Source organism: Mustelus asterias, chromosome 4, assembly GCF_964213995.1.
Source record: "Mustelus asterias chromosome 4, sMusAst1.hap1.1, whole genome shotgun sequence".
Classification (NCBI taxonomy): domain Eukaryota; kingdom Metazoa; phylum Chordata; class Chondrichthyes; order Carcharhiniformes; family Triakidae; genus Mustelus; species Mustelus asterias.
The window spans coordinates 25,557,365-25,582,475 of record NC_135804.1 but is presented as its reverse complement, the minus strand read 5'-3'; the positions used below and the strand labels follow the sequence as shown (position 1 = coordinate 25,582,475).

The 25,111-nt window shown below is 44.5% G+C and overlaps 1 protein-coding gene across 1 annotated transcript in view; it reads right to left on the bottom strand.

The window, feature by feature from the left end:
- LOC144493078 (polycystin-1-like protein 2) overlaps positions 1 to 25,111 on the bottom strand; it is a 91,223-nt gene that overhangs the window by 53,573 nt on the left and 12,539 nt on the right. The window contains exons 4-11 of the mRNA XM_078211951.1: positions 24,855 to 24,947; positions 23,516 to 23,565; positions 21,782 to 21,904; positions 20,526 to 20,657; positions 16,284 to 16,487; positions 14,510 to 14,683; positions 13,465 to 13,493; positions 6,212 to 6,332 (exon numbers count right to left, since the gene is read on the bottom strand). Coding sequence (XP_078068077.1) covers positions 6,212 to 6,332; positions 13,465 to 13,493; positions 14,510 to 14,683; positions 16,284 to 16,487; positions 20,526 to 20,657; positions 21,782 to 21,904; positions 23,516 to 23,565; positions 24,855 to 24,947 — 926 coding nt within the window. The remainder of the gene's footprint in view (positions 1 to 6,211; positions 6,333 to 13,464; positions 13,494 to 14,509; positions 14,684 to 16,283; positions 16,488 to 20,525; positions 20,658 to 21,781; positions 21,905 to 23,515; positions 23,566 to 24,854; positions 24,948 to 25,111) is intronic.

The window sequence follows — 25,111 nt, the reverse complement described above, 5'->3', positions numbered from 1 at the left end:
GGGGTTATTGGGATAGGGTGGGGGAGAGGGCCTGGATAAGATACTTTGTCAGAGAGTCAGTGCAGACTCGATGGGCTGAATCGTCTCTTCTGTGCTGTAGGGTTTCTATGATTCTAAGAGACATACTCTTAAAAATCAAAGGATTTGGTCTATAAATAATGAGTTTTTATTTTCAAAACATAAATCATTATAGAAAACAAGCCTGAAAAGACAAATATACAATAGTTAAAAAGGAAAGCCTTTTTCCTTGTGATCTCCTGCTAAATATGAACAGCACAGAAACTAATTATCTCATTCACCTTGAAGAATAAAGGGGTATTATGTAAATCTGGACAATATTTCCCTAACTGAAGTGCTCCACAAGGAATATTAACAAATCTCCGCGTTCAGTGATCCAGTGGAGATCACGAGAGAAACAGAAATCAATGGAGTTGGGAAATTTGCTGAACGCAAAATTCAGTTATTTGCTACTTGATAGCTTCTGGTGAAGACAAATGTAGGTCCCTTACAGTTAGAATCAGGCAAATTCATAATGGACAACAAAGAGATGGCTGACCAGCTGAACAAATACTTTGGATCTGTCTTCACTAAGGAGGACACAAATAACCTCCCAGAAATATTGAGCTAATGTACTGGTAGTTTTGAATAAACTGAAGGTCGATAAGTCCCCTGGGCCTGATGAAATATATCCTAGGATTCTTTGGGAGGCAAGGGATGAGATTGCAGAGCCTTTGGCTTTGATCTTTGGGTCCTCGCTGTCCACGGGGATGGTGCCAGAGGACTGGAGAGTGGCGAATGTTGTTCCTCTGTTTAAGAAAGGGAATAGAAATGACCCTGGTAATTATAGACCGGTTAGTCTTTCTTCGGTGGTTGATAAATTGATGGAAAAGGTCCTTAGGGATGGGATTTACGACCATTTAGAAAGATGCGGATTAATCCGGGATAGTCAGCACGGATTCGTGAAGGGCAAGTCGTGCCTCACAAATTTGATTGAATTTTTTGAGGAGGTAACTAAGTGTGTTGATGAAGGTGATGTCATATATATGGATTTTAGTAAGGCATTTGATAAGGTCCCCCATGGTCGGCTTATGATGAAAGTAAGGAGGTGTGGGATAGAGGGAAAGGTGGCCGATTGGATAGGTAACTGGTTGTCTGATCGAAGACAGAGGGTGGTGGTGGATGGAAAATTTTCGCACTGGAGGCAGGTTGCTAGCGGAGTGCCACAGGGATCAGTGCTTGGTCCTCTGCTCTTTGTGATTTTTATTAATGACTTAGAGGAGGGGGCTGAAGGGTGGATCAGTAAATTTGCTGATGACACCAAGATTGGTGGAGTAGTGGATGAGGTGGAGGGCTGTTGTAGGCTGCAAAGAGACATAGATAGGATGCAAAGCTGGGCTGAAAAATGGCAAATGGAGTTTAACCCTGATAAATGTGAGGTGATTCATTTTGGTAGGACTAATTTAAATGTGGATTACAGGGTCAAAGGTAGGGTTCTGAAGACTGTGGAGGAACAGAGAGATCTTGGGATCCATATCCACAGATCTCTAAAGGTTGCCACTCAAGTGGATAGAGCTGTGAAGAAGGCCTATAGTGTGTTAGCTTTTATTAACAGGGGGTTGGAGTTTAAGAGCCGTGGGGTTATGCTGCAACTGTACAGGACCTTGGTGAGACCACATTTGGAATATTGTGTGCAGTTCTGGTCACCTCACTATAAGAAGGATGTGGAAGCTCTGGAAAGAGTGCAAAGGAGATTTACCAGGATGCTGCCTGGTTTGGAGGGTAGGTCTTATGAGGAAAGGTCTAGGGAGCTAGGGCTGTTCTCTCTGGAGCGGAGGAGGCTGAGGGGAGACTTAATAGAGGTTTATAAAATGATGAAGGGGATAGATAGAGTGAACGTTCAAAGACTATTTCCTCGGGTGGATGGAGCTATTACAAGGGGGCATAACTATAGGGTTCATGGTGGGAGATATAGGAAGGATATCAGAGGTAGGTTCTTTACGCAGAGAGTGGTTGGGGTGTGGAATGGACTGCCTGCAGTGATAGTGGAGTCAGACACTTTAGGAACATTTAAGTGGTTATTGGATAGGCACATGGAGCACACCAGGATGATAGGGAGTGGGATAGCTTGATCTTGGTTTCAGATAAAGCTCGGCACAACATCGTGGGCTGAAGGGCCTGTTCTGTGCTGTACTGTTCTATGTTCTAAATACTAGGGGACAGAGGGTCTAGCATGAAGGAGGAACTGAAGGAAATCCTTATTAGTCAGGAAATTGTATTGGGGAAATTGCTGGGATTAAAACCCGATAAGTCACCAGGGCCTGATGCTCTGCATCCCAGAATATTCAAGGGAATGGCCCTAGAAATAGTGGATGCATTAGTGATCATTTTCCAGCATTCAATACATTCTGGAAGAGTTCCAGTGGAATGGAGGGTAGCTAATGTAACCCCACTTTTTAAAAAAGGAGGGAGAGAGAAAATGGGGAATTATAGACCAGTTAGTCTGACACTGGTGGTGGGGAAAATGCTGGAGTCATTATTAAGGATGTACTAACTAAGCATTTGGAAAGCAGTGACAGGATCGGTCCAATTAAGCTTGGATTCACTAAAGGGAAATCGTGCTTGACAAATCTTCTGGAATATTTTGAGAATGTGACCAGTAGAGTGGTCAAGGGTGAACCAGTGTATACCTAGACTTTTAAAAGGCCTTTGACAAGGTCCCACACAAGAAATTAATGAGCAAAATTAAAGCTCATGGTATTGGGGGCAATGTATTGACGTGGATAGAGAACTGGTTGGCAGACAGAAAGCAGAGAGCGGGAATAAACGGGTCCTTTTCATAGTGACAGGCAGTGACTAGTGGAGTACCACAGGATTCAGTGCTGGGACTCCAGCTATTCACAATATACATTAATGATTTGGACGAAGGAATTGAATATAACATCTCCAAATTTGCAGATGACACTAAGCTGGGTGGCAGTGTGTGCTGTGAGGAGGATGCTAAGAGGCTGCAGGGTGACTTGGACAGGCTGGCTGAGTGGGCAAATACTTGGCAAATGCAATATAATGTGGATAAATTTGAGGTTATCCATTTGGGTGGCAAAAACAGGATAGAAGATTATTATCTGAATGGTGGCAGTTTAGGAAAAGGGGAAGTGCAACGTGACCTGGTACAGCAAGTGGTGAGGAAAGCTAATGGCGTGCTGGCCTTTATAGCAAGGGGATTTGAGTATAGGAGTAAAGGTGTCTTACAGGGCCTTGGTGAGGCCACACCTTGAGTACTGGGTGCAGTTTTGGTCTCCTAGTCTGAGGAAGGATACTCTTGCTATTGAGGGAGTCCAGCCGAAGGTTCACCAGACTGATTCCTGGAATGGCAGGACTGACATATGAAGAGAGACTGGATCGACTGGGCTTGTACTCACTGGAATTTAGAAGAATGATAGGGCATCTCATTGAAACATATAAAATCCTGATGGGACAGGACAGGCTAGATGCGGGAAGAATGTTCCCGATGTTGGGGAAGCGCAGAACTAGGGGTCACAGTCTAAGAATAAGCCATTCAAGACTGAGGAAGAACTTCTTCATTCAGAGTTGTGAACCAGGGAATTCTCTACACAGAAAGCTGTTGGGGCCAGTTTGTTAGATATGTTCAAAAGGGAGCTGGACGTGGCCCTTGTGGCTAAAGAGATCAAGGGGTATGGAGAGAAAGTGGGAGTGGGATACTGAAAGCGCATGATCAACCATGATCATATTGAACGAAGGTGCAGGCTCGAAGGGCCGAATGGCCTACTCCTGCACCTGTTTTCTATGTTTCTATATTTCTCCGGTAAAGGATTGGTCTCAGCCCAATGAAATATTAGATACCTTGGAACTGCACACATTCCAATTCTCTTCATGCACCTAGTGGTGCATTAAGGCAAACTTTAGTCTGTTTCCATAGCTTGTAGTTCCCGGAACGAGTCGCTAATCAGTTGCCAGAGGCTTATAGCTTGAGGGGCATCACTCCACATCAAGCGTGACTGACCAGGAGTCTCTCCCACTCAAGGATTTGACACTCAACCTGTTTAGCCACGTTATGAATGCACTTTCATTGACTATCAAGTCTTGGGGTGGGACTCAAACCTAAGAGAGAGATTGGAGGAGGATTGGTGGAGAATATTGATGGACAGCCTACTGAAATTGACAGCACAATATACAGAAGTAGAAAAGTAACCAAATCTCATAATATATTGCCAGAGGGATAAAACAAATCTGATACGATAACAGCCTCGAAATTCCATAGGCATCTCAGTGTCTGGCATGTTCAGTTGTTCATGTACCCCGGGCTCTTGTTGTCCAGGCCTGTACCTGAACCAGGCATTAGCCACTTGGCATTTTCAAATAGGGGGCCTGACATCCAAATTAGGAGTCCATTCCAAAACTGGACAGTGCTGCACGGGGGGGTGGGCAGATTCAGGTGATGAGGTGTACATGTCATCGAACCAACTGTAGGGTCCATTCATTCCTTTGACTAGACGAAGTTGGCACTGGTACAGCGTTTAAATGCATTTCATTTATTTAACAGAACTTAAAATTAAATCATTACAAAAGCAAAAAGGAAGAGAAAAGCTGGAGAGAGAGGCTTCTGCCAGCCTCCTGTACTGACCATGAACACAGAGCTCAAAAACAAAGCTGAATGGAGCTGCAAACACAGAACTGAAACTACAGTATGTGCCACTCGTTATCTTTGTTATTGGAATGGTTTGTCACATGTTGTCTCTAATTTGGAGACACAGGCCTCGCAGATGTTGCTTATGAAAAGCCCGTTTTGCTTGCATTATACTTTTCAAAAATGCAGTCAACTTTTAGCAAACCCGACATGCCTTCTGAGTTTTAAAATGTAGTCAAGTTCATTTTTTAAGCTTCGCAGAGTTAGTTACATAGGCAGAAATATCTTAAAATGGAGTCTTTGCATAAATGAAGCAAACCATGCACAGGATCCCTCAACACCAATGTTTCTTAGAGGGATTTCTGGAGATCTTCACCAAAAGGGTGAGCTTTTTAAAAAGGAATACATATCTGAATGTGGGGCTGGGACAAGAATGAGGATTACTGTGAGATCCAGAGCCCTTTCAACGATCATTTTTCAGGCTCCCACTTAAATCCCTCCTGATGCTGATCGCCATCCAGCTATCCTGATAGAAATGTACATGTGTTGCTGATAGGACAGCACCAGCTGCCCTGACAGTTCAATACCCTAATGCCACTCCCTCGCCAGGTTCACACATTCTCACCAACCTCCAGCCATTTGAATGAAGCATCGAGAATGACCACTGTCCATAAAACTGCAAACTCTACCCTAATAAGGAGGAGAGTGGAGTCACAAGTGGACAGAGTGGTGAAGGAGGCATTCAGCATGCTTGGTTCCAGTGGTCAGGACATTGAATACAGGAGTTGGGACGTCTTGTTGAAGTTCTACAAGACATTAGTAAGGCCATACTTGGAATACTGTGTACCGTTCTGGTCACCCTATTATAGAAAGGATATTATTTAACCAAAAAGAATGCAGAAAAGATTTACTAGGATGCTACCAGGACTTGATAGTTTGAGTTATAAGGAGAGGCTGAATAGACTGGGACTTTTTTGCCTGGAGTGTAGGAGGTTTAGGGGTGATCTTACAGAAGTGTATAAAATAATGAGGGGCATAGATCAGTTAGATAGCCAACATCTTTTCCCAAAAATAGGAGAGTCTAAAACTAGAGGGCATAGGTTTAGGGTGAGAGGGAGAGATACAAAAGGTTCCAAAGGGGGAATTTTTTCACACAGAAAGTGGTGATTGCCTGGAACAAGCTGCCAGAGGTAGTAGTAGAGGCGGATACAATTATGTCTTTTAAAAAGCATTTAGACAGTTACATGGGTAAGATGGGTATAGAGAGATATGGGCCAAACGCGGGCAATTGGGACTAGCTTAGTGGTTAAAAAAAAGGGCAGCATGGACAAGTTGGGCCAAAGTGCCTGTTTCCATGCTGTAAACCTCTATGACTCTATGAGAGGACTGAGGGGAATTAAAGAAAGAAATAAATAATACTTACACAGCCACTGCATATCAACACTTCCGTGGGAGTAGGGCTAACACATAACAAGCCATTTTGGCAGGATCGCAACCAAGGAAGCCCAAAGCAGGTCATTCCCAATGTGACATTAGAGTCATCAAGATCTGTAAACATGTACATACCCGTAATTGAGCACCTTTATCGGAAATATTCTGAAAGTCGGTAGAATTTGGGAACGTGCAACTAAATGGGTTTGGCTCCAAGGTATTAACCACGCTAGCTTTCATATTACTTGAACTGTACCTGAAGTAATAACAGAAAATAATTATAAAGCTTGCACATTGTGAGTTGGTAAATGTGTGCAGTGATTAAGATGGAAGATGCCATTATCTGAGGAAAGAATTTGCATTTGCTTTGTAACTGTATCAGTATTCTGAGGTGAAGTATCATCCATGTCAGCTGAATGTTTGGACCTACTCACTGTTCCAATGATGCAATCAACAGTAATTCAAGGAAACCACTTTTGCCGTAACATATTACACCTCAATTTTTCACAACTCAAATGTAACCTTTACCTACTGATTCGCTATTGTTACCTCCCCTTTTGTCATTCACCATCAAGAAGTGGAGTGATGAGGGAGACCTATGGGAGATACTCACAGAGCGGGGAGTGGATAAAAGCTGCTCAGGGCACACAACCTACATACTTCACCTTCAGAGCGGAGAAGTGGACCTACAGGAGAAACTCACAGAATGGGGAGAGGAACTTCTGAGAGTCCTAAAGAGCACTGAGTTTGAAATATAGTGAACAGTGACGTTACAGGAAAGCCATAAATTGATTGGCTGGTGATTCTGCTCTGAGGAAGGCTTTGGAACAACTAGAAATTAGGGAAATGTAAAGTTTGAAAGCTGAAGTGTTTTAAGTATTCATTGGATTTATCAGTATTAGTAAGGTTTATGACTGTTCTAAGGTTTATTAAGTTAAGGCCAAATAAAATAAAGTTGATATAAGTGAAATTACGTAAAGGAAAGTTAACAGAAGTGAAGCACAGTTAAGGCATGGCAGCTCAGTTCCATTGAATGCATGTCCTGTGGTATGTGGGAAGTCGTGGACACTGCTAATGACATAGACGAACACATGTGGAGGAAGTTTAACCAGCTGCAGATACATGAGCTTCAGGTTTTGGAGCTTGAGTGATGGCTGCAGTCACTGTGGCACGTCCGCAGGGCTGAGAGCTACGTGGATTAGGAGCATGGAGGTAAAAGTGAATTGGGTGACTACCAGGCAGTCCAAGAGAACCAGATAGGTAATGCAGTATTCTCCTGTACAAATTGGTTCCCCGGTTTGGATGTTTGTGAGAACATTGGTTCCTCAGAGGAGTGCAGCGAGAACCAAGTTTGTGGCACCATGCGTTGCCCAGCTATTTCCGGGACAAGGATGGAGAGGGGAAGAACAGCAGTGGATAAGGGATTCTTCAGTTAGAGGAACAAACACATGCTTCCCTGGCTGTAGATATAACTCCAGGGGAGGGTTTAAACAAGATTGGCAGGAGGAGAAGAGATCTTAAAAAGGAATTCAGATTTGAGTGTAGCCAAACTGGCAAAAGGAAGTAGAAAAGTAGAAAGTAAAAATACAAGACAGATGAAGCATAGAGAACCATCAAATAAGATCAGAATAGAGAATAAAGTTCAAAAACAAATTTAAAGGCATTCTGTCTGAATGTACATAGCATTCATAAAAGGGTTGATGATTTGAATGTGCAAATTGAGATAAATGAGTATAATTTAATTGTCATTATGGAGATGTGGTTACAGGGTGACCAAGATTGGGAACTGAATATTAAAGGAATAGACAAAAAGGAAAAGGAGGGGAATAGCACTCTTAATAAGGGACAAGATCAGTACATTAGTAAGATCCAAGATCGAAGGATCAAGATGTGGAATTAGTTTGGGTGAAGCTAAGGAATAGCAAGGGGCAGAAGCATTGGTGGGAATTGTTCATAGGCCATGAAACTGTAGTGCTAATGTTGGACACATCAGTACAAATCAGGAAATTAGATAAATATGTGACATGGGTAATACAGTAATAATGGGCAACTTCAATTGACACATAGGTTAGGTTAACCAAATCAGCACTAACACTGTGGGGGATAATTTCCTGGAGTGTACTGAGCTGGGTTTCTGGAGCAACACCTTGAAGAGCCAACTAGAAATTGTGCTATTTTGGATTTAGTGTTGTGTAATCGGAGAGGACTAATTAATCACCTTGTCGTAAAGGAACCTTTAGGAAATAGTGACCATAATATTTCACTTAAGTCTGAATGTAATATAGTTCATTCTTTAATGAGGGTCTTAAATTTGAAGAAAGGAAACTTTGAAGGCATGAAAAACAAGTTAGCTATCATGAATTGGGAAAATACACTAACTGAATTGAAGATGGACAGGCAGTAGCAAATATTGACAGAAATACTAGGTGGTCTGCAACAGATAGACATTCCTATCATGCACAAACACCCGAAGGCTAAGGTAAATCAATTGTTGCTAATGAAAGCAGTTAAAGATTGCACTAGATCAAAGGAAATGGCTTTTCAGGATGCCAAAAAAAATGGATTGGGAGCAAAGGATGACCAAGGAACTGATAAAGAAAAGGAAAAGAGAATATATAAATGCAAGCTGACAAGAAACATAAAGGCAGACTGGAAAAGTTTCTTTAGGTAAGCGAAAAGGAAAAGATTAGTTCGGACAAATGTGGGCCCATTACAGGTGAGGGCAGGAGAATTTATCGTGGGGAATAGGGAAATGGCAAAGAAACTAAACAGTTACTTTTGCATCTGTCTTCCAGGAAGATGATACCAAAAAAATCTTTCAGAAATATTAGGCGAGCAAGGGACTAATGAAACTGAGGAACTAAAATAAATTAGTATCTGTAAATAGATGGTACTTGAAATGTTAACTGGATTGTAGGTTGATAAATCCCCTGTAGCCAGATGAGCTTCATCCCAAAGAGGTGTCCATGGAGACAATAGATGCATTGGTGGTTACCTTTCAAAATGCTATAGATTCTGGGAAGGTGCCTCTGGACTGGGAAGTAGTAAATGTCACCCTGCATTTTAATGAGGGAGGAAGAGGGAGAATTGCAGACCTGCTAGTTTGATGTCAGTGATTAATCATAGAAACCCTACAGTGCAGAAGGAGGCCATTCGGCCCATCGAGTCTGCATCGACCACAATCCCACCCCACATATTTACTCGCTAATCCCTCTAACCTACGCATCCCAGGACTCTAAGGGGCAATTTTGTTAACCTGGCCAATCAACCTAACCCGCACATCTTTGGACTGTGGGAGGAAACCGGAGCACCCGGAGGAAACCCACGCAGACACGAGGAGAATGTGCAAACTCCACACAGACAGTGACCCGAGCCGGGAATCGAACCCGGGACCCTGGAGCTGTGAAGCAGCAGTGCTAACCACTGTGCTACCGTGCCGCCCTGATTGGTAGAATGTTACAATCCATTATAAAAGATGTGATAAAGGGACATTTAGAAAATAATGGTTAAATTGGGCAGTCAGCATGGATTAATGAAAGGAAAATCATGTTGTTCGAGTTTTTGAGAATGTTATGTGTAGCATTGATTAAGGAGAAATAGTGGGTGTGGTGTATTTGAATTTTCAGAATGTTTTTGATAAGGTCCTTATCAAAAACCTTCTGAAAATTCAAATACACCACAGCCACTGTTTCTCCTTAATCAATGCTACACATAGAACATAGAACATAGAACAGTACAGCACAGAACAGGCCCTTCGGCCCACGATGTTGTGCCGAGCTTTATCTGAAACCAAGATCAAGCTATCCCACTCCCTATCATCCTGGTGTGCTCCATGTGCCTATCCAATAACCGCTTAAATGTTCCTAAAGTGTCTGACTCCACTATCACTGCAGGCAGTCCATTCCACACCCCAACCACTTTCTGCGTAAAGAACCTACCTCTGATATCCTTCCTGTATCTCCCACCACGAACCCTATAGTTATGCCCCCTTGTAATAGCTCCATCCACCCGAGGAAATAGTCTTTGAACGTTCACTCTATCTATCCCCTTCATCATTTTATAAACCTCTATTAAGTCTCCCCTCAGCCTCCTCTGCTCCAGAGAGAACAGCCCTAGCTCCCGCAACCTTTCCTCATAAGACCTACCCTCCAAACCAGGCAGCATCCTGGTAAATCTCCTCTGCACTCTTTCCAGCGCTTCCACATCCTTCCTATAGTGAGGTGACCAGAACTGCACACAATACTCCAAATATGGTCTCACCAAGGTCCTGTACAGTTGCAGCATAACCCCACAGCTCTTAAACTCCAACCCCCTGTCAATAAAAGCTAACACACTATAGGCCTTCTTCACAGCTCTATCCACTTGAGTGGCAACCTTTAGAGATCTGTGGATATGAACCCCAAGATCTCTCTGTTCCTCCACAGTCTTCAGAACCCGACCTTTGACCCTGTAATCCACATTTAAATTAGTCCTACCAAAATGAATCACCTCACATTTATCAGGGTTAAACTCCATTTGCCATTTTTCAGCCCAGCTTTGCATCCTATCTATGTCTCTTTGCAGCCTACAACAGCCCTCCACCTCATCCACTACTCCACCAATCTTGGTGTCATCAGCAAATTTACTGATCCACCCTTCAGCCCCCTCCTCTAAGTCATTAATAAAAATCACAAAGAGCAGAGGACCAAGCACTGATCCCTGCGGCACTCCGCTAGCAACCTGCCTCCAATCCGAAAATTTTCCATCGACCACCACCCTCTGTCTTCGATCAGACAGCCAGTTACCTATCCAATCGGCCAACTTTCCCTCTATCCCACACCTCCTCACTTTCATCATAAGCCGACCATGGGGGACCTTATCAAACGCCTTACTAAAATCCATGTATATGACATCAACTGCCCTACCTTCATCAACACACTTAGTTACCTCCTCAAAAAATTCTATCAAACATAGGTTAGTGAATAAAGTTAGAGTGCTCGGGATTGGGGGAAATATACTAGTATTGATGAAGTATTGGTTAACAGACAAAGAGCACATGGCCAAGATGTTGCAGCTAGGTTTTCCACAGGCGCAAATGGTGACGCAGGTGCAAAGTCCCGCGTGAATTAAAAAACAAGAACCTTGCCAGCGAGATCTAATTTTCTGATATTCGCTGCCCCTTGCCAGTGACATAAAGAGGTCCATATCCAGGAAGGTTGGGAACTCCATTTCCATAATTTGAAAAGTTATTAGCCGGCTCTCCCACTGTATCATCCCCTACATTAAGAATTCCCATGTCACATCAGCAAGGTTTACCACTGGTTTTGCAAAACGCGAACCAGGTGAATGGAACTCTCGGAGGAACATGGGTAAGTATATTCCCCAGGGAAGAAGGACATGGCTTGGTAGTACCCTGGCACTGCCCACTCTCATTGCCCCCTGGCACTGGAATATGTCATTGAGTGTCTTTAAGACAGAGATAGATAGGTTCTTGATCAATAAGGGGATTAAGGGTTAAGGGGAGAAGGCAGGAGAATGGGGTTGAGAATCATATCAGCCATGATTGAATGACAGAGCAGACTCAATGGGCCGAATGGTTTAATTCTGCTCCAAAATCTTACAGTCTTATGCCCCTGGCACCCAGTGTCATGAAGGGTGGGGGGAGGGTTCCCATGTCTGCTGAGGTGGGGGGAGGTTCTATTTGTGTGTCTGGGTTGGGGGGTCTCCATGCACATGGAGGGGCAGCGGGGAGTTCTCTGTTTTATTATCAGAGATAGAAGCGTGCCCTGATCTCGGGGTTCCTGGCAATGCCAGCTTTCTCCGGCCCCGTTAGCCTGATGGCGGCGTGGGCCATGCCTGCAGATTTGTGTTGCACAGAATGTTGCAAAATGTGGTGAGGGAAAGCCGGCTGTGCACCCATCGAGCTGCACACTGATTCTCTCACCTCAGCCAGCACTCTGTTCAAAAAGGGAAAATTCCACCCATAGAGTAGCAATAAACCGATCATTCCCAAGATGGCAGACTGTCACTAGTTGGGTACCGCAACGATCAGTGCTCGGGCCACAGCTACTCGCAATATATATCAATGATTTGGATGTGGGGACCAAACATAATATTTTCAAATTAGCAGCTTACACCAAACTGAGTGAGAACACAAGTTGTGAGGAGGATGCAAGGAGGCTTGAAGAGGTCTTGGGCAGGCTCAGCGAATTGGCATGGAACATGGCAGATGGAATATAATGTTAATAATTATGAAGTTGTTCACTTTGACAAAAAACACAGAAAGACAGAATATTTCTTAACTGGGGTTCAGAAGTATGCATGCCCATAGAGATTTGGGTGTCCTTGTTCATGAGTCATTAATGCAGATGCAGCAAGCAATCATGAAGGTAAATTGTATGTTGGCCTGTTCTGAAGGAGATCTGAGTATAGAGGGAAGGATGTCTTGCTGCAGTTGTATAGATCATTGGTGAGACCTCACCTGGTATATTGTCTCAGTTTTGGTCCTCTTGGCTAAGGGAAGGATGTACTTGCTATAGAGGGAGTGCCATTCATCAGATTAATTCCTGGAGTGGCAGGATTTTAAACTTTTATTTATTAGTCACAAGTAGGCTTACATTCACACTGCAATGAAGTTACTGTGAAAATCCCGTAGCCGCCACACTCCGGTGCCTGTTCGGGTACACTGAGGGGCAATTTAGCATGGCCAATTCACCTAACTTGCACATCTTTCAGACTGTGGGACGAAACCGGAGCACCCGGAGGAAACCCATGCAGACACAGGGAGAACGTGCAAACTTCACACAGACAGTGGCCCAACCTGGGAATTGAACCTGGGTCCCTGGTGCTGTGAGACAGCAGTGCTAAGCACTGCGCCACCGTGCCACCCTGCGGTTGGTCTTCTGAGGAGAGATTGGGGAGACTGTGTCTGCTTCCCGAGAGTTTCAAAGAACGAGAGGCAATCTCCTCAAAACTTACAAAATTCTTGCAGCGAGTGACAAGCTGGCTGTAGATAAGATGTTTCCCCTGGCTGGTGAGTCTAAAACCAAGGGACATAATCTCAGAATAAGGGGCTGGCTATTTGAGTCTGAGATAAACTGGAATTTCTTCACTCAGAGGATGGTGACTCTTTGGAAATTCTGTTCCTCAGAGGGCTGTCCAAACTCAGTCATTGAGCATGCTCAAGACAGAAATTGACTTGTGACCTCAAGGGATGCGGAGATAGTAGGAGAAAGTAGCTTTGAGGTAGATGATCTCATTGATTGGCAGAGCAAGCTCAATGGGCCAAACGGCCTTCTCCTGTTCCTATGTCTTTTAATGCTCACATATACTTCATTAAGCAGCTTCTGAATCATGCAGTTATATAAAGTTACTTCTTCCAGCTCTGCTTACTGGGAGGAGTTCTTTACCTGTTTAAAACCATGTTGAAGGAGGGTGCCTGGAAAAAATATGCAGGGTCTTCTTCATGTATTTGACTCTCCAGAGACGAAGATATTTTATCCACTGATGTGAGGAGAACTTCTGAAATATTTTCCATCTAAATACAAAATTGAAGGTAACGATAGGTGAGGGGGGGGGGGGGGTTGTAAACGTAAACATTAAAACCCGCTATTCCATCTCAAAATACACTGCTCCAATTTGGACTCATAAGCCAACGGGAGAAGTAAGAACATATTGCAGAATCATAGAACAGTTACAGCACAGATGGCCATTCAGCCAGTCGTGTCTCTGCCAGCTCTCTGCAAGAACAATTCATCTTGTCACCACTCCCCCCATCTTTGTCCAGAAGCCATGCAAACCTTTCCTCTTCAGATAACCATCACCTTCCCTTTTGAAAGTGGCTGTTGAATCTGCCTCCATTACATTCTCTGACATTTCAGACATTAACCACTTGCTGCGCTGAAAAAATGCGTATCCTGGTGTCACCACTGCTTTGCTTGCCAATCACTTGAATTCGATGACCTCTGATTTGATATCAATTGTTTAATTTTGATATAATTAATGTGCTTCCACTCAGTCATCGCCTCCCGCTGAAATATTTCTTCCAACATTTCATTATCTCAATGCTCAAACAAAACAACAGCAGCGTCTGCTAAAAAGGATCAGAGGAATATCTGAAGAAAAGGCTTAGCGATAGCGCGGCTTGATTCTGCACTGCACACTCTGATCTGTGTAAGGCATCTCGAGAAGCAGGTGGCACATGAAAGGACTGGTTAGCCATCTGCTTGACACAGTCACGTAAATCCACGTATAAGATCCTGTTCATTAGCCCCAATGGAATTGATGAATAAAATTTTGTTCCAAGTCTCCATTGATAATGAAGTCTGACTCATGCTATGCGTTCCACCACAAATAGAAATAATACCAGTGGAAGGAAGATTACACTGATTTCTCAACAAACTTGCTTTGTTTTAATCCCAAGCCATGCAACAGTAAACATTCAAAGATCTTTACCTTTTCTTTCTCCACATCGAAGCTTTTGGCCGACATTGAAGCAGTTAGCAGATTGCTAACCGCATAAAGACCAGTTTGCGCTGCCGAGATCTTCCATATTATGTCATTGGACCTTTGAATAGGTAAAGACTCCAACTTGCGAGTCAGGTTCAGAAGTATATTACTGGCTACGTCCTGAGAAGAAGAAAGAGTATTGGAAACTTTAAAATGCAAATAGCCTGCAACGCATTCCATCTGCCGAAGCCCGCCGTGGTGTTGGAACCCGTTTAATATCTATCGTTCAAGAGAATGCACAGCAAACCATTGCCATCCATCCTGGAGCTCTCAACAAACAAACTAAAAAATGAACCTAGGAATTTAGCATTGAAGCCAAGAGGCTTTCACTCTGAAACTTTGCTGCTGACACATAAATATCCACACGTTCAGTTTCTTCACGTCTCTCTTAATGCCCATCACTTCAGTTGGAAAGTCTTTGAAAGAAAAGAACTGGTGCCAAAGACGCTGTGGGTATCCTTTCTGAAACTAAATTTAGTTATCTCTGCTGAAACAACATTTTGAAATTAATGCTTTAGGGCCAAAGCCTCAATGGGTGATCCCAGATGGTCCCCATAAGGAGTGGCACAGTAGCTAGCACTGTCGCCTCACAGCGCCAGGGACCCAGGTTCAATTCTGGCCTTGGGTGTGGAGTTTGCACGTTCTCCCTGTGACTGCGTGGGGTTTCCTCTGGGTGCTTCAGTTTCCTCCCACAGTCTGAAGATGTGTAGGTTAGGTGGGTTAGCCATTTAGAATACGTGGGTTTACAAGGATAGGGCGGAGGGGAAGGCCTGGGTAAGATGCAGAGTCAGTGCAGACTCAATGGGGGGAATTTTACGAGATGTTGTCTAAGTGCCCAGCTCGCATGAAAATGGGAGAGTTCCTAATCCGTTTTCGGGCGAGTTTTCACACCCAATTTTATGCACTCAGTCTTTAAAAATATGGGCTAGACCATTTCTAGCCACTGGAGGCAGTGGGCGGGGCCTAATTTGCCAGACAGCCAGCAGCTCAGATTGAAGTCACAAACCGCACATGCGCAGAAAAACTGGGAAAAACCCCCAGTTCTGCTGACAGAACGCCCCTGGGCCAGATACTGCCTCCCCCTCCCCCTCACCACAGCCATCGGGGCCCCCCAGCATTACTGACCCTCTTACACCCCCCCAGGACCCTTTTGCACATGGCCCCCTCATCACATCCCAGGCTCCAATTGTTGAGTGACACGACCCACTATCTCATAGAAATCATAGAAACCCTACAGTACAGAAAGAGGCCATTCGGCCCATCGAGTCTGCACCGACCACAATCCCACCCAGGCCCCACCCCCATATCCCGACATATTTTACCCGCTAATCCCTCTAATCTACGCATCCCAGGACACTAAGGGGCAATTTTAGCATGGCCAATCAACCTAACCCGCACATCTTTGGACTGTGGGAGGAAACCGGAGCACCCGGAGGAAACCCACGCAGACACGAGGAGAATGTGCAAACTCCACACAGACAGTGACCCAAGCCGGGAATCGAACCCAGGTCCCTGGAGCGGTGAAGCAGCAGTGCTAACCACTGTGCTACCGTGATCTGCTCTAACAAGGGAAAGCTCCATAAAAACTCCAAGGATGGACAGACAGGTAGGCAGTGCAGGAAGAAATGGCTCCATGAACCTATACTTCTATGGGTGTTCCTTATGGCTCCTCTCAAAAATCTCCGGGAAATCGGAGCTCCTCAATATGAAACTGTCATACACGCTGCCGGGGTGTCTGGCGCAGACGTGCATAATGTTCAGCTGATGGTCGCACAGTCATTAAATGGAATCCCTTTCTGTTCATGAATCTTCCTGGATTCTTCACCGGGGCCTTGAGGGCAACGTGTGTGCTGTCTTTGGCCCCCTGCACATTTGGCATCCCCACGATGGTCGTGAATCCTGTAGCCCGGGCTTCCTGCTGGGCCTGGTCCAGGCCAAATTTAATATACAGACCAGCCCGGGCATAAAGGGAATCCGTGACGGGAAATGCCACAGAAGTCTCCACTGGCGGTCTGATTTGACTTGATTTGATTTATTATTTGATTTGATTTATTATTGCCACATGTAGTCGCTTTCCATGGGTTGACCTTCGAGAAAGCTGCTCTGACGTTTGCAATGGTGACCTCGGATACAGGTTCGTCCAAGGCTTCCAGAGTGGAGGGCATGTTCTCACTGACCTCTTGCTCAAAACAAGCATAGAATGCATTGAGCTCATCGGGGAGGGGTGCCTTGGAGCCGGCAATTTTCCATGCCTTCATCTTATAGCCTGTTATGTCTTGCAGACCTTGCCATAGTCGGCAGGAGTCCATGTGGTTAGCCTGGGATTCTAGCTTGGTCCAGTACTGTCTTTTGGCATCTTTGATGGATCTCCTTAGATCATATCTGGCTTTCTTTTATAGGTCAGGATCACCTGCCTTGAACGCCTCAGACCTGGACTTCAGCAAGCAGTGGATATCCCCGTTCATCCATGGTTTCCGATTGGGGAACACGCAAATTTGCTTCTTTGGCACAAAGTCTTCTACACACTTATTAATGAAGTCAGTTGCTGTAGTGGCGTACTCGTTCAGGCTGGTCGCAGAGTTTTTAAATACTGACCAGTCTATGACTCTAAGCAGTCCTGTGGGAGATCAACCGATTCCTCAGAGCAACATTGCACGACTTTCCTTGATGGATTCTCCCGCTTCAGTTTTTGCTTGTAAGCCAGGAGCAGGAGCACAGCCTTGTGGCCTGATTTGCCAAAGTGTGGGCGGGTGATAGAGCGGTAGGCATGTTTAATATTTGTAAAGCAGTGGTCTGGGATGTTTTGGCCTCTGGTGGAGCAGGAGACATGTTGGTAGTATTTTGGAAGTATGCTCTTGAGCTTGGCCTGTTAGAAGTCTCCGGCCACGATGAACAAGGCCTCGGGATTTTTCATCTCAAGGCTATTTGTGGTGGAGTATATTTCGTCCAGTGCGGTCTTCACATTCACATGGGGTGGTATGTAAACTGCTGTCAGTATAACAAAGGTGAACTCTCATGGAAAGTAGTAGGGGCAGCATTTCAGTGTCAGGTATTCTAGGTCTGGGGAGCAGATACTTACCAATGTTGCTACATCTAGGCACCATGCGGTGTTGATTATGAGGCAGACCCCACCTCCCTTAGCCTTGTCTGAGGCCGCTGTGCGGTGCATTCGGTGGATTGAGAAGCCCTCTGGTTATAGGGCACTGTCCGGTGAAGGAGGAGTGAGCCACATCTCTGTGAAACAGAGTACACAGCAGACCCTCAGTTCTCTTTGAAAAATGAGTCTGGCTTTAAGTTTGTTTAGCTTGTTTTCTAGAGATTGGACATTTTCCAGGAGTAAGCTGGGGAGGGGGGTCTTGGGACCGGGTTGTTTCACTCTAACCTGCAGGCCTGCATGTTTTCCATGCTTCCTGGAGTGACTGCTTCTTTTCGGGCCTAGGAGATGGTGAGAGTAGTTTGCGGTGTTAAGGGTTGAGTTGCGTCTGATGAGGTTCTTCTCTCTGGTCGGTGTGGATGGAGGATTTGTTGCTTTGTTTGCGGTTCCTGCGTCGGTAGATGGGTCTGCGCGGTCGGGCGTTCCAGTCACTGTCGGGTTTCAGTTTGGGTTCGGAGGTCGGTGGATGCCCAGACCACGCTCCGGCATGGTCGGGTCAGAGGCCGGTAAATGGATCACATCTCTGGGGTTGCGGATGAGCCGATGGCCGGGTCCACGTGTTGGGGTCCTCAGGGTCACTGCCAGATCGGGGCCTTCCTTCAGATGTCAGAGGACCTCTAGATCTGCAAGTACATTTAAACAAGCAATCTGGAAGGACCTGGTGGCATAAATGTTTAAGGCAGCCGTCACTTTCACAGCCACTGGCAGTGGGTGCCCCCCTGTGCCCCGAGGTGTCGGGTCCTGCAACAAATGGCACAGGTCGCACTGTCTCCTTTTGGAGCCAGAGCTGTTGGTGGCAGACGGTGTCTGACAGTTGCTCAAAGGACACTCGTGTGTGGCACTGCTGGGGTCTCCACTCCCTACTTCTCCTTGGGGCGAATGGTGGCCACGTCCTGCCTCCAGCAGCCATCTACTCCTGCGAGTGGTAAGGCTTGGGCCTCCTCTGCGTACAATTCATCCTCCTGCTCCTCCTACTCAGCTCCAGCAGCAACCAAAAGAACAGCAACATCGATCAACACATGCTCCCTATCTTCCCTACCCCCACAGTCCCACAGCAACACAGCCCCCCCCTCCCCCCCACAGTCCTCCAGAGCTCGTACTCCCCACATTCCCCCCCCCACAACCCCCCAGAATGGCAACACAGGCCCCCCTATTCCCCCACCCCACTCACAAACACACACCCAGAACCCATGCAGTAGTGGCCACAGACAGTGCTGCCTGACAAGTCCTGAGGCCCATCCTCCGCCAGCAAGTGTTTGTTGCTGCCAGCACTAGGACCCAGAATCAGCGCTAGGACCTGAGGTCAGCGCTTTAAGCCGGGTCTGTGCTGAGAGTCCAAAGTTGGAATCTGTGAGCAATAACAGCCCCCCCACCCCCACCACACACTCGCAGGCCCCCCTGACCAGAAACGCAACATGGCCACAACAAAACAACCCTCCCTGAGCAGCACGGAACAGTTTGAAAGCAGAGACTTAGCACCTCGCTCACTCTCTCTGCTCCAGCGCCTGAAATCGGCTTTTATACATGAGGTGTTTTCCTCACTGATTTCAGCTGCAGAATGAGGCTGTTAAGGCAGGTGAGCTGGGACGATTGGGAGTGAAGCTCATTAATTGCATCATGATGAATGCAAAAAAATGCAAATGGACTTTTTGCCCGTTTGGGCAGAGTCCTGATCGCAGTTTATTTTCTTGGTAAAACGGGAATGGGGGCGGAAATGGGCGGCAATCCTACAAGTCGCATCACGCCCGATTTTACAACGTTTTCCTGTCACAAAACTGGTGTGATGAGGTCGTAAAATTCTGCCCAATGGGTCGAATGGCCTCCATTTGCACAGTGGGGATTCTATGGTTCTATGGTTCTATAATTGATGGTCAAATATAATTGAAGTCCTAAAGAAGGTCTGGGGCACATGAACTTTGCCATTCAGAATCTCTCCGCAGAACGCACGGTGGCACCATGGTTAGCATCGCTGCCTCGCAGCTCCAGGGACCTGGGTCACTGTCTGTGTGGAGTTTGCACATTCTCCCTGTGTCTGTGTGGGTTTCCTCTGGGTGCTCCAGTATCCTCCCACAGTCCGAAGATGTGCGGGTTAGGTGCATTGGCTACATTGCTCCTGAGTGTCCTGGGATGCATAGGTTAGAGGGATTAGCGGGGTACGTATGTGGGGTTGTGGGGATAGGGCCTGGGTGGGATTGTTGTCGGTGCAGACTTGATGGGGCAAATGGCCTCCTTCTGCACTGTTGGTCTTCTATGAACCCTACCTCAATTGTGACAATGTTTTGCAAAGGACAGGTGGAGATTCAATCCTCAGAAAGTTATCCAAGAAACTTGAGCACAAGTCTGGGACCCAGTATATCCCAAATATGAAATATGCTGCCTAATCATGGAATTTGAGTCTGAAAATATCATACCGACGCTTGGAATAATCTTTAAATTGAAATGGTTTGGTATATTCAATCGTTGTAAATAAATGGTCCTGATGATATTTTGTAGGTTACATGGCATTTAATAATACATCTTCTAACTTACCATCAGCAAGATCATGGCAAAAATGAACATATGTAAATATAAATGATCACACACCAGGCATCATATTTAACCTACGTAATCTTAAAGACACAGAAAGAAAATCTGTCACAAATAAGCAGCCTGATACTTGCGAGTAATTATAACTTCTCCTTAACTGGCCGGAACATAACAACATTCCAAAGCACCCGAATGAGTATGTTGCAAGAAATGTGTCATTTGTGATCAGAATTAATTACTGTTCTTCATTTATGCATTTAAAATTTACATGACAAATCTTACCTGTGATGTAACAGTCAGGACATCAGCGTGTGACGTAATAAGACCAAGGTAAGTGTTTGCTTTCTGCACTCCACTCAGTGAAGATGTATTCATTGCTATTATAGAAAAATCCTGTAAGTTATCCTCAATCACCTTGTAATAGAAAGGGAAGAAAAAACGTTTAAGAATATAAAAAATGTGATTCCTGCCACAGAATGACGAATGTAGATAAGAGAGCGAATGTGAATGGGTGTTGTACTGTTGCTGAAGTAAAGACTGAGGTTAGATATCAAAACCCTCCCACGTGTAAAATATTTGTGCAGATAGATTCAGATTCAAAAGGTCGTGAATGTAGCCCAATCATCACACAAACCAGCCTCCCATCCATTGACTTTGTCTACACTTCCTGTTGCCTCGACAAAGCAGCCAGCACAATTAAGGACCCCACGCACTCCAGACATTCTCTCTTCCACCTTCTTCCATCAGGAAAAAAATACAAAAGTCTGAGGTCACGTACCAACCAACTCAAGAACAGCTTCTTCCCTGCTGCTGTCAGACTTTTGAATGGACTTACCTTGCATTAAGTTGATCTTTCTCTACACCTTAGCTATGACTGTAACTCTACATTCTGCACTCTCTCGTTTCTTTCTCTATGAACGATATGCTTTGTCTGCATAGCGTGCAATAAACAACACTTTTCGCTGTATGTTAATACATGTGACAATAATAAATCAAATCAAATCAAAGATTCTCATGCTTCTGAATTTATCGGGCGCCTTTTACTTTGATCGATAGTCATTGTGCTAAAAACAATTGCATTTAATTCAAAACTTCAGGATGGTTTGTGCTTGACTTTGCAATGTGGTCTGATAGAAGTTTTCCATGTAAAAATAGACTATCTTCATGTACAAAGAACCAAATCTTCGTTTCAAAATAAACATCAAGTATATTTAAAATATTTTTGAATATCTTTAAATGCTAGCATATATTTTGAAACATTTAGGATTTTTAGCGTTTTTTAGATCGTACTGAAATCTCTCTATGCAATTCCCAATGTTTAAGTGAGAACATCTTGATATTATTTCCAAGATCCATTCGTTTGATAAGCATCTTGTGGTTGATGTGTTTTGGAAGTTTTGTGATTTAATTCTGGTTGTTATTTTCACTTGTCGAGGATAATTTAATACGTCTCCCAATTCTTTTGTCAATCGTTGTTTTCCCTGTCAATGTGGAAATTTGTTCCCAAACACACAAACAAAAAATTCTACATTCTTTACTTTCTCAAGACTATCCTTTGATTTGGTGTACAAAAGCTCCTCCAAATTTGGAAGTTCTCCCAGTAAGCTTTCTGTTGGGTCCGTTCCTGGCCTTGGACATCTCGCTGTACAAATGTTTACATCCTGTAAAAACAAAATAGTTAACTTTAATAGACTTGCGACTGCAGCTTTCATTTGCTGTGATCTTAGAAAAAATGAGTGTTAAAATCATGGATTTCAGTAATTTTGAGGTCAAAGCAATACATTTTAGGTTTTAGCCACATTATGAAGTCTTTAAACAATTCATGAACTTATCAGATTTGTAGAGCTAAGGGGGCAATTGGGTCATTAATAGCCATCAGGGCATCCCCACATCCCATATACAGTTCCTTCAGGTTTATGAATTACACCTTTATAGAATAGAATCTGTTTCATGGAATGGAATCCATACAGTGCAGAAGGAAGCCATTCGGCCCATCGAGCCTGCACCAACAGCAATCCCACCCAGGCCCTATCCCCATAACCCTATGTGTTTATCCTGCTAGTTCCCCTGACAGTAAGGAGCAATTTAGCATGGCCAATCAACCTAACCTCCACATCTTTGGACTGTGGGCGGAAACTGGAGCACCCGGAGGAAACCCACGCAGACATGGGGAAAATGTGCAAACTCCACACAGACAGTCACTTGAAGTCAGAATTGAACCTGGGTCTCTGGTATCGTGAGACAACAGTGCCACCCTATCTACATAAGCCAATAAAATTTCCGGACACTGCTTGAACAAAAAACGGTATGAATTTTTAAAACTGATGGTCTTTCCATCTCTCATGTTCCTTCCCTCCGCTGCTCCTCTCTGGGGTAGGGGTTTACAGACAGGGCCTCCTTCAGAAAGAGAAGCCTATGCCTACTAAAGTGAAATATGTTACATTCCTCTCCAAATGTTTGAGCTGAGTGCCAGCAAAGGGCTCAGATCTGGGTCTACGAGACATTCCTTGTCAATTTCTCCTTTATCAAATATCCTTTGACCAGCACTATGGTGCCAATAAAACAAGCTCAAAGCAACGAAAAAGAATTAAGGACAACTCACAAAAGCCCAGATGCAAGCTGATTAAAAAATACACAAGAATGGGGCTGTGGATCACTGATTAAAACAAAAGGGAATTTAAAGATAGGAGTGAGCTGACCCTTGTCTCACAATAGCCAGATCCTAAGAACTACCTTATGTGTTGAGTGTTATGTGCTATGGCAAGTTGGCGCACATGTGCTGTCAACCTGAAAACCACACGGTGCTCATCCCTGCCACAGAGAGAATACTGGACATTGGCTCAGACTGGCTATCAACCTGGAGAAAGGGAGATCTAATCAATGCAATGGGGTCAGCAAAGCTCCAGGCAATGCTCATATGCAATCCAGCTCCAATCCTTTGCAACTCCAAATGAAACCTACCTTGGTCTGACACCAAGGCTGCAATGGCAACAATTTGAGCAGGCAAAGGAAAATGCACAGGCGGTTATGAAACTCCCCATTGTGGATGGCCTGGGAGATGCCATAAACTGATAATTCACCCTACAATAATGATCCATGCTCTGCACAGTTCTCTGACACTGTGGGATCACCCCCCATTGAACCAGCCATAGAATATCTACCATCAATTAGGAACCAACTAACCACAGAATTACATCTGGCACAATCACCTTCGCTACCCAAATGAATATAATTGTTTTCAGCTGAAAATATGATCAGCTTTAATTACTTACGTCAGGTAAAGCTCTTTTTCTTTTGGCACTAGTCCTTACATTTTGTGAATCTGTGAAAGGAACAATTCCTTTTAATGAATTAACCATTTAAAAAGGGTTAATGTTTTAATGCCACTGCACAATATTCCAAGGGTAAAGCTGAAAGGGAAATCCCATTCTTCCCGATCTGACTAAGCAGACAATAAGCAGCACCATCTTTGTTGCGATCTGCTTATTAAGTGAAATTCATTATTTTTTCAGAAAGCCTTTGACCTCTGTTTTTGTTTTCAAACTTTACCAACACCGGCCGGGTGTGATGCTTAAGATCCAACTTTACAAGATTTACACAGGTACAATAACATAACACCTGAAAATATTCTGAATGTTGAAAAATATTAGAATTCTCATTACTAATACCTGAATGTCCAACATAATTCTAGTGCGAGAGTACAAATATATATTAATCAAAGTACTTTCTTGAGGACGGTGACTTTATAAATGAAGTGGCAAATGCTGGAATGCACACTGTCACTGAGGAGAAAAGACAAGCTAATGTCTTAAATATTTAAATCAAGGGCCCATTCCCCAAGATGTTAACATGTCTTACTTCCTGATATACACAAGTGGACAGACATGTGGCGCATTCTTACAGCCAGAATTTTAAACTCGCCTTTAAGCGGCTTCCGAGGGGGTGGCGGGAGTGTAAAATTGCAAGGATGGGATTCCCTCCAAGCCTCTAGAAGACCAAGTGAACATGGACCGCTGCAACAGAGAACATTGGCCCAAACTTGGGTGCCTTGTCGAGAGATGAGTGAAACGCAATGGCTGAGGCACCCTTGCATGTCCCAGGATGCAGTTGCTCACATCAGTCAGCTTTTCCAGGATGAGCTGTGGTTGGAAAGGCTCTGGGAAAGTAATGGCTGCTTGGGGGCTCTATAAATATGGCGCCAGGATCTCAATGAGGTAATGGCGGAGCGGGCAACTTGCTGTCCACCCTGCCATGAGATTCACCAAGCTCCTCACGGCTGTACAATTAATGAGCTGACCAGCGGAAGATCAGACGTGTTCAGCCGTCCCACCATCCAATGGGAATCAAACTGACTTTTCCACCAGTCACCGGAGTTAGAGTCCAGAACAGAAGGTTCTGCTCACTCTCTCCACAGAGGAAACAGAAGACTCTCTCAATGATTTTTTCTTGAAGACTGCCTGTTGACCTTCCGCAAGCCATGAGTATTTGTACAGAGGACAGGCAGCCCTGATTGCTTTTCTGCCTGTCAAGTGTTTAGACCTGGAGAAAGATTTTGCATTTTGCCTGTAAAATCTTCAGTCAATTAACCACATTCCTCATCTAACTGCTTACCTTGCGCTAAACCATTTGTAACAATGACATGTCCAACAACAAGCTGTACCGTGGATAAGGTATTTGAAGCAGTGACTGTCACTAGGAATGTGCCTATCATCAGCAATGGAAAAAAACAGAAAAACGGCAAGCTGAAAATCAGGATTTTCAATAACATCTTCAAAATTAAACCCTTATTTTATTATTCCTTTCCGTTTCCTCCCCAGCTTACTGATTCTGAAACATGCCTCTGATAACAAGTAGTATTCAAGATTGAG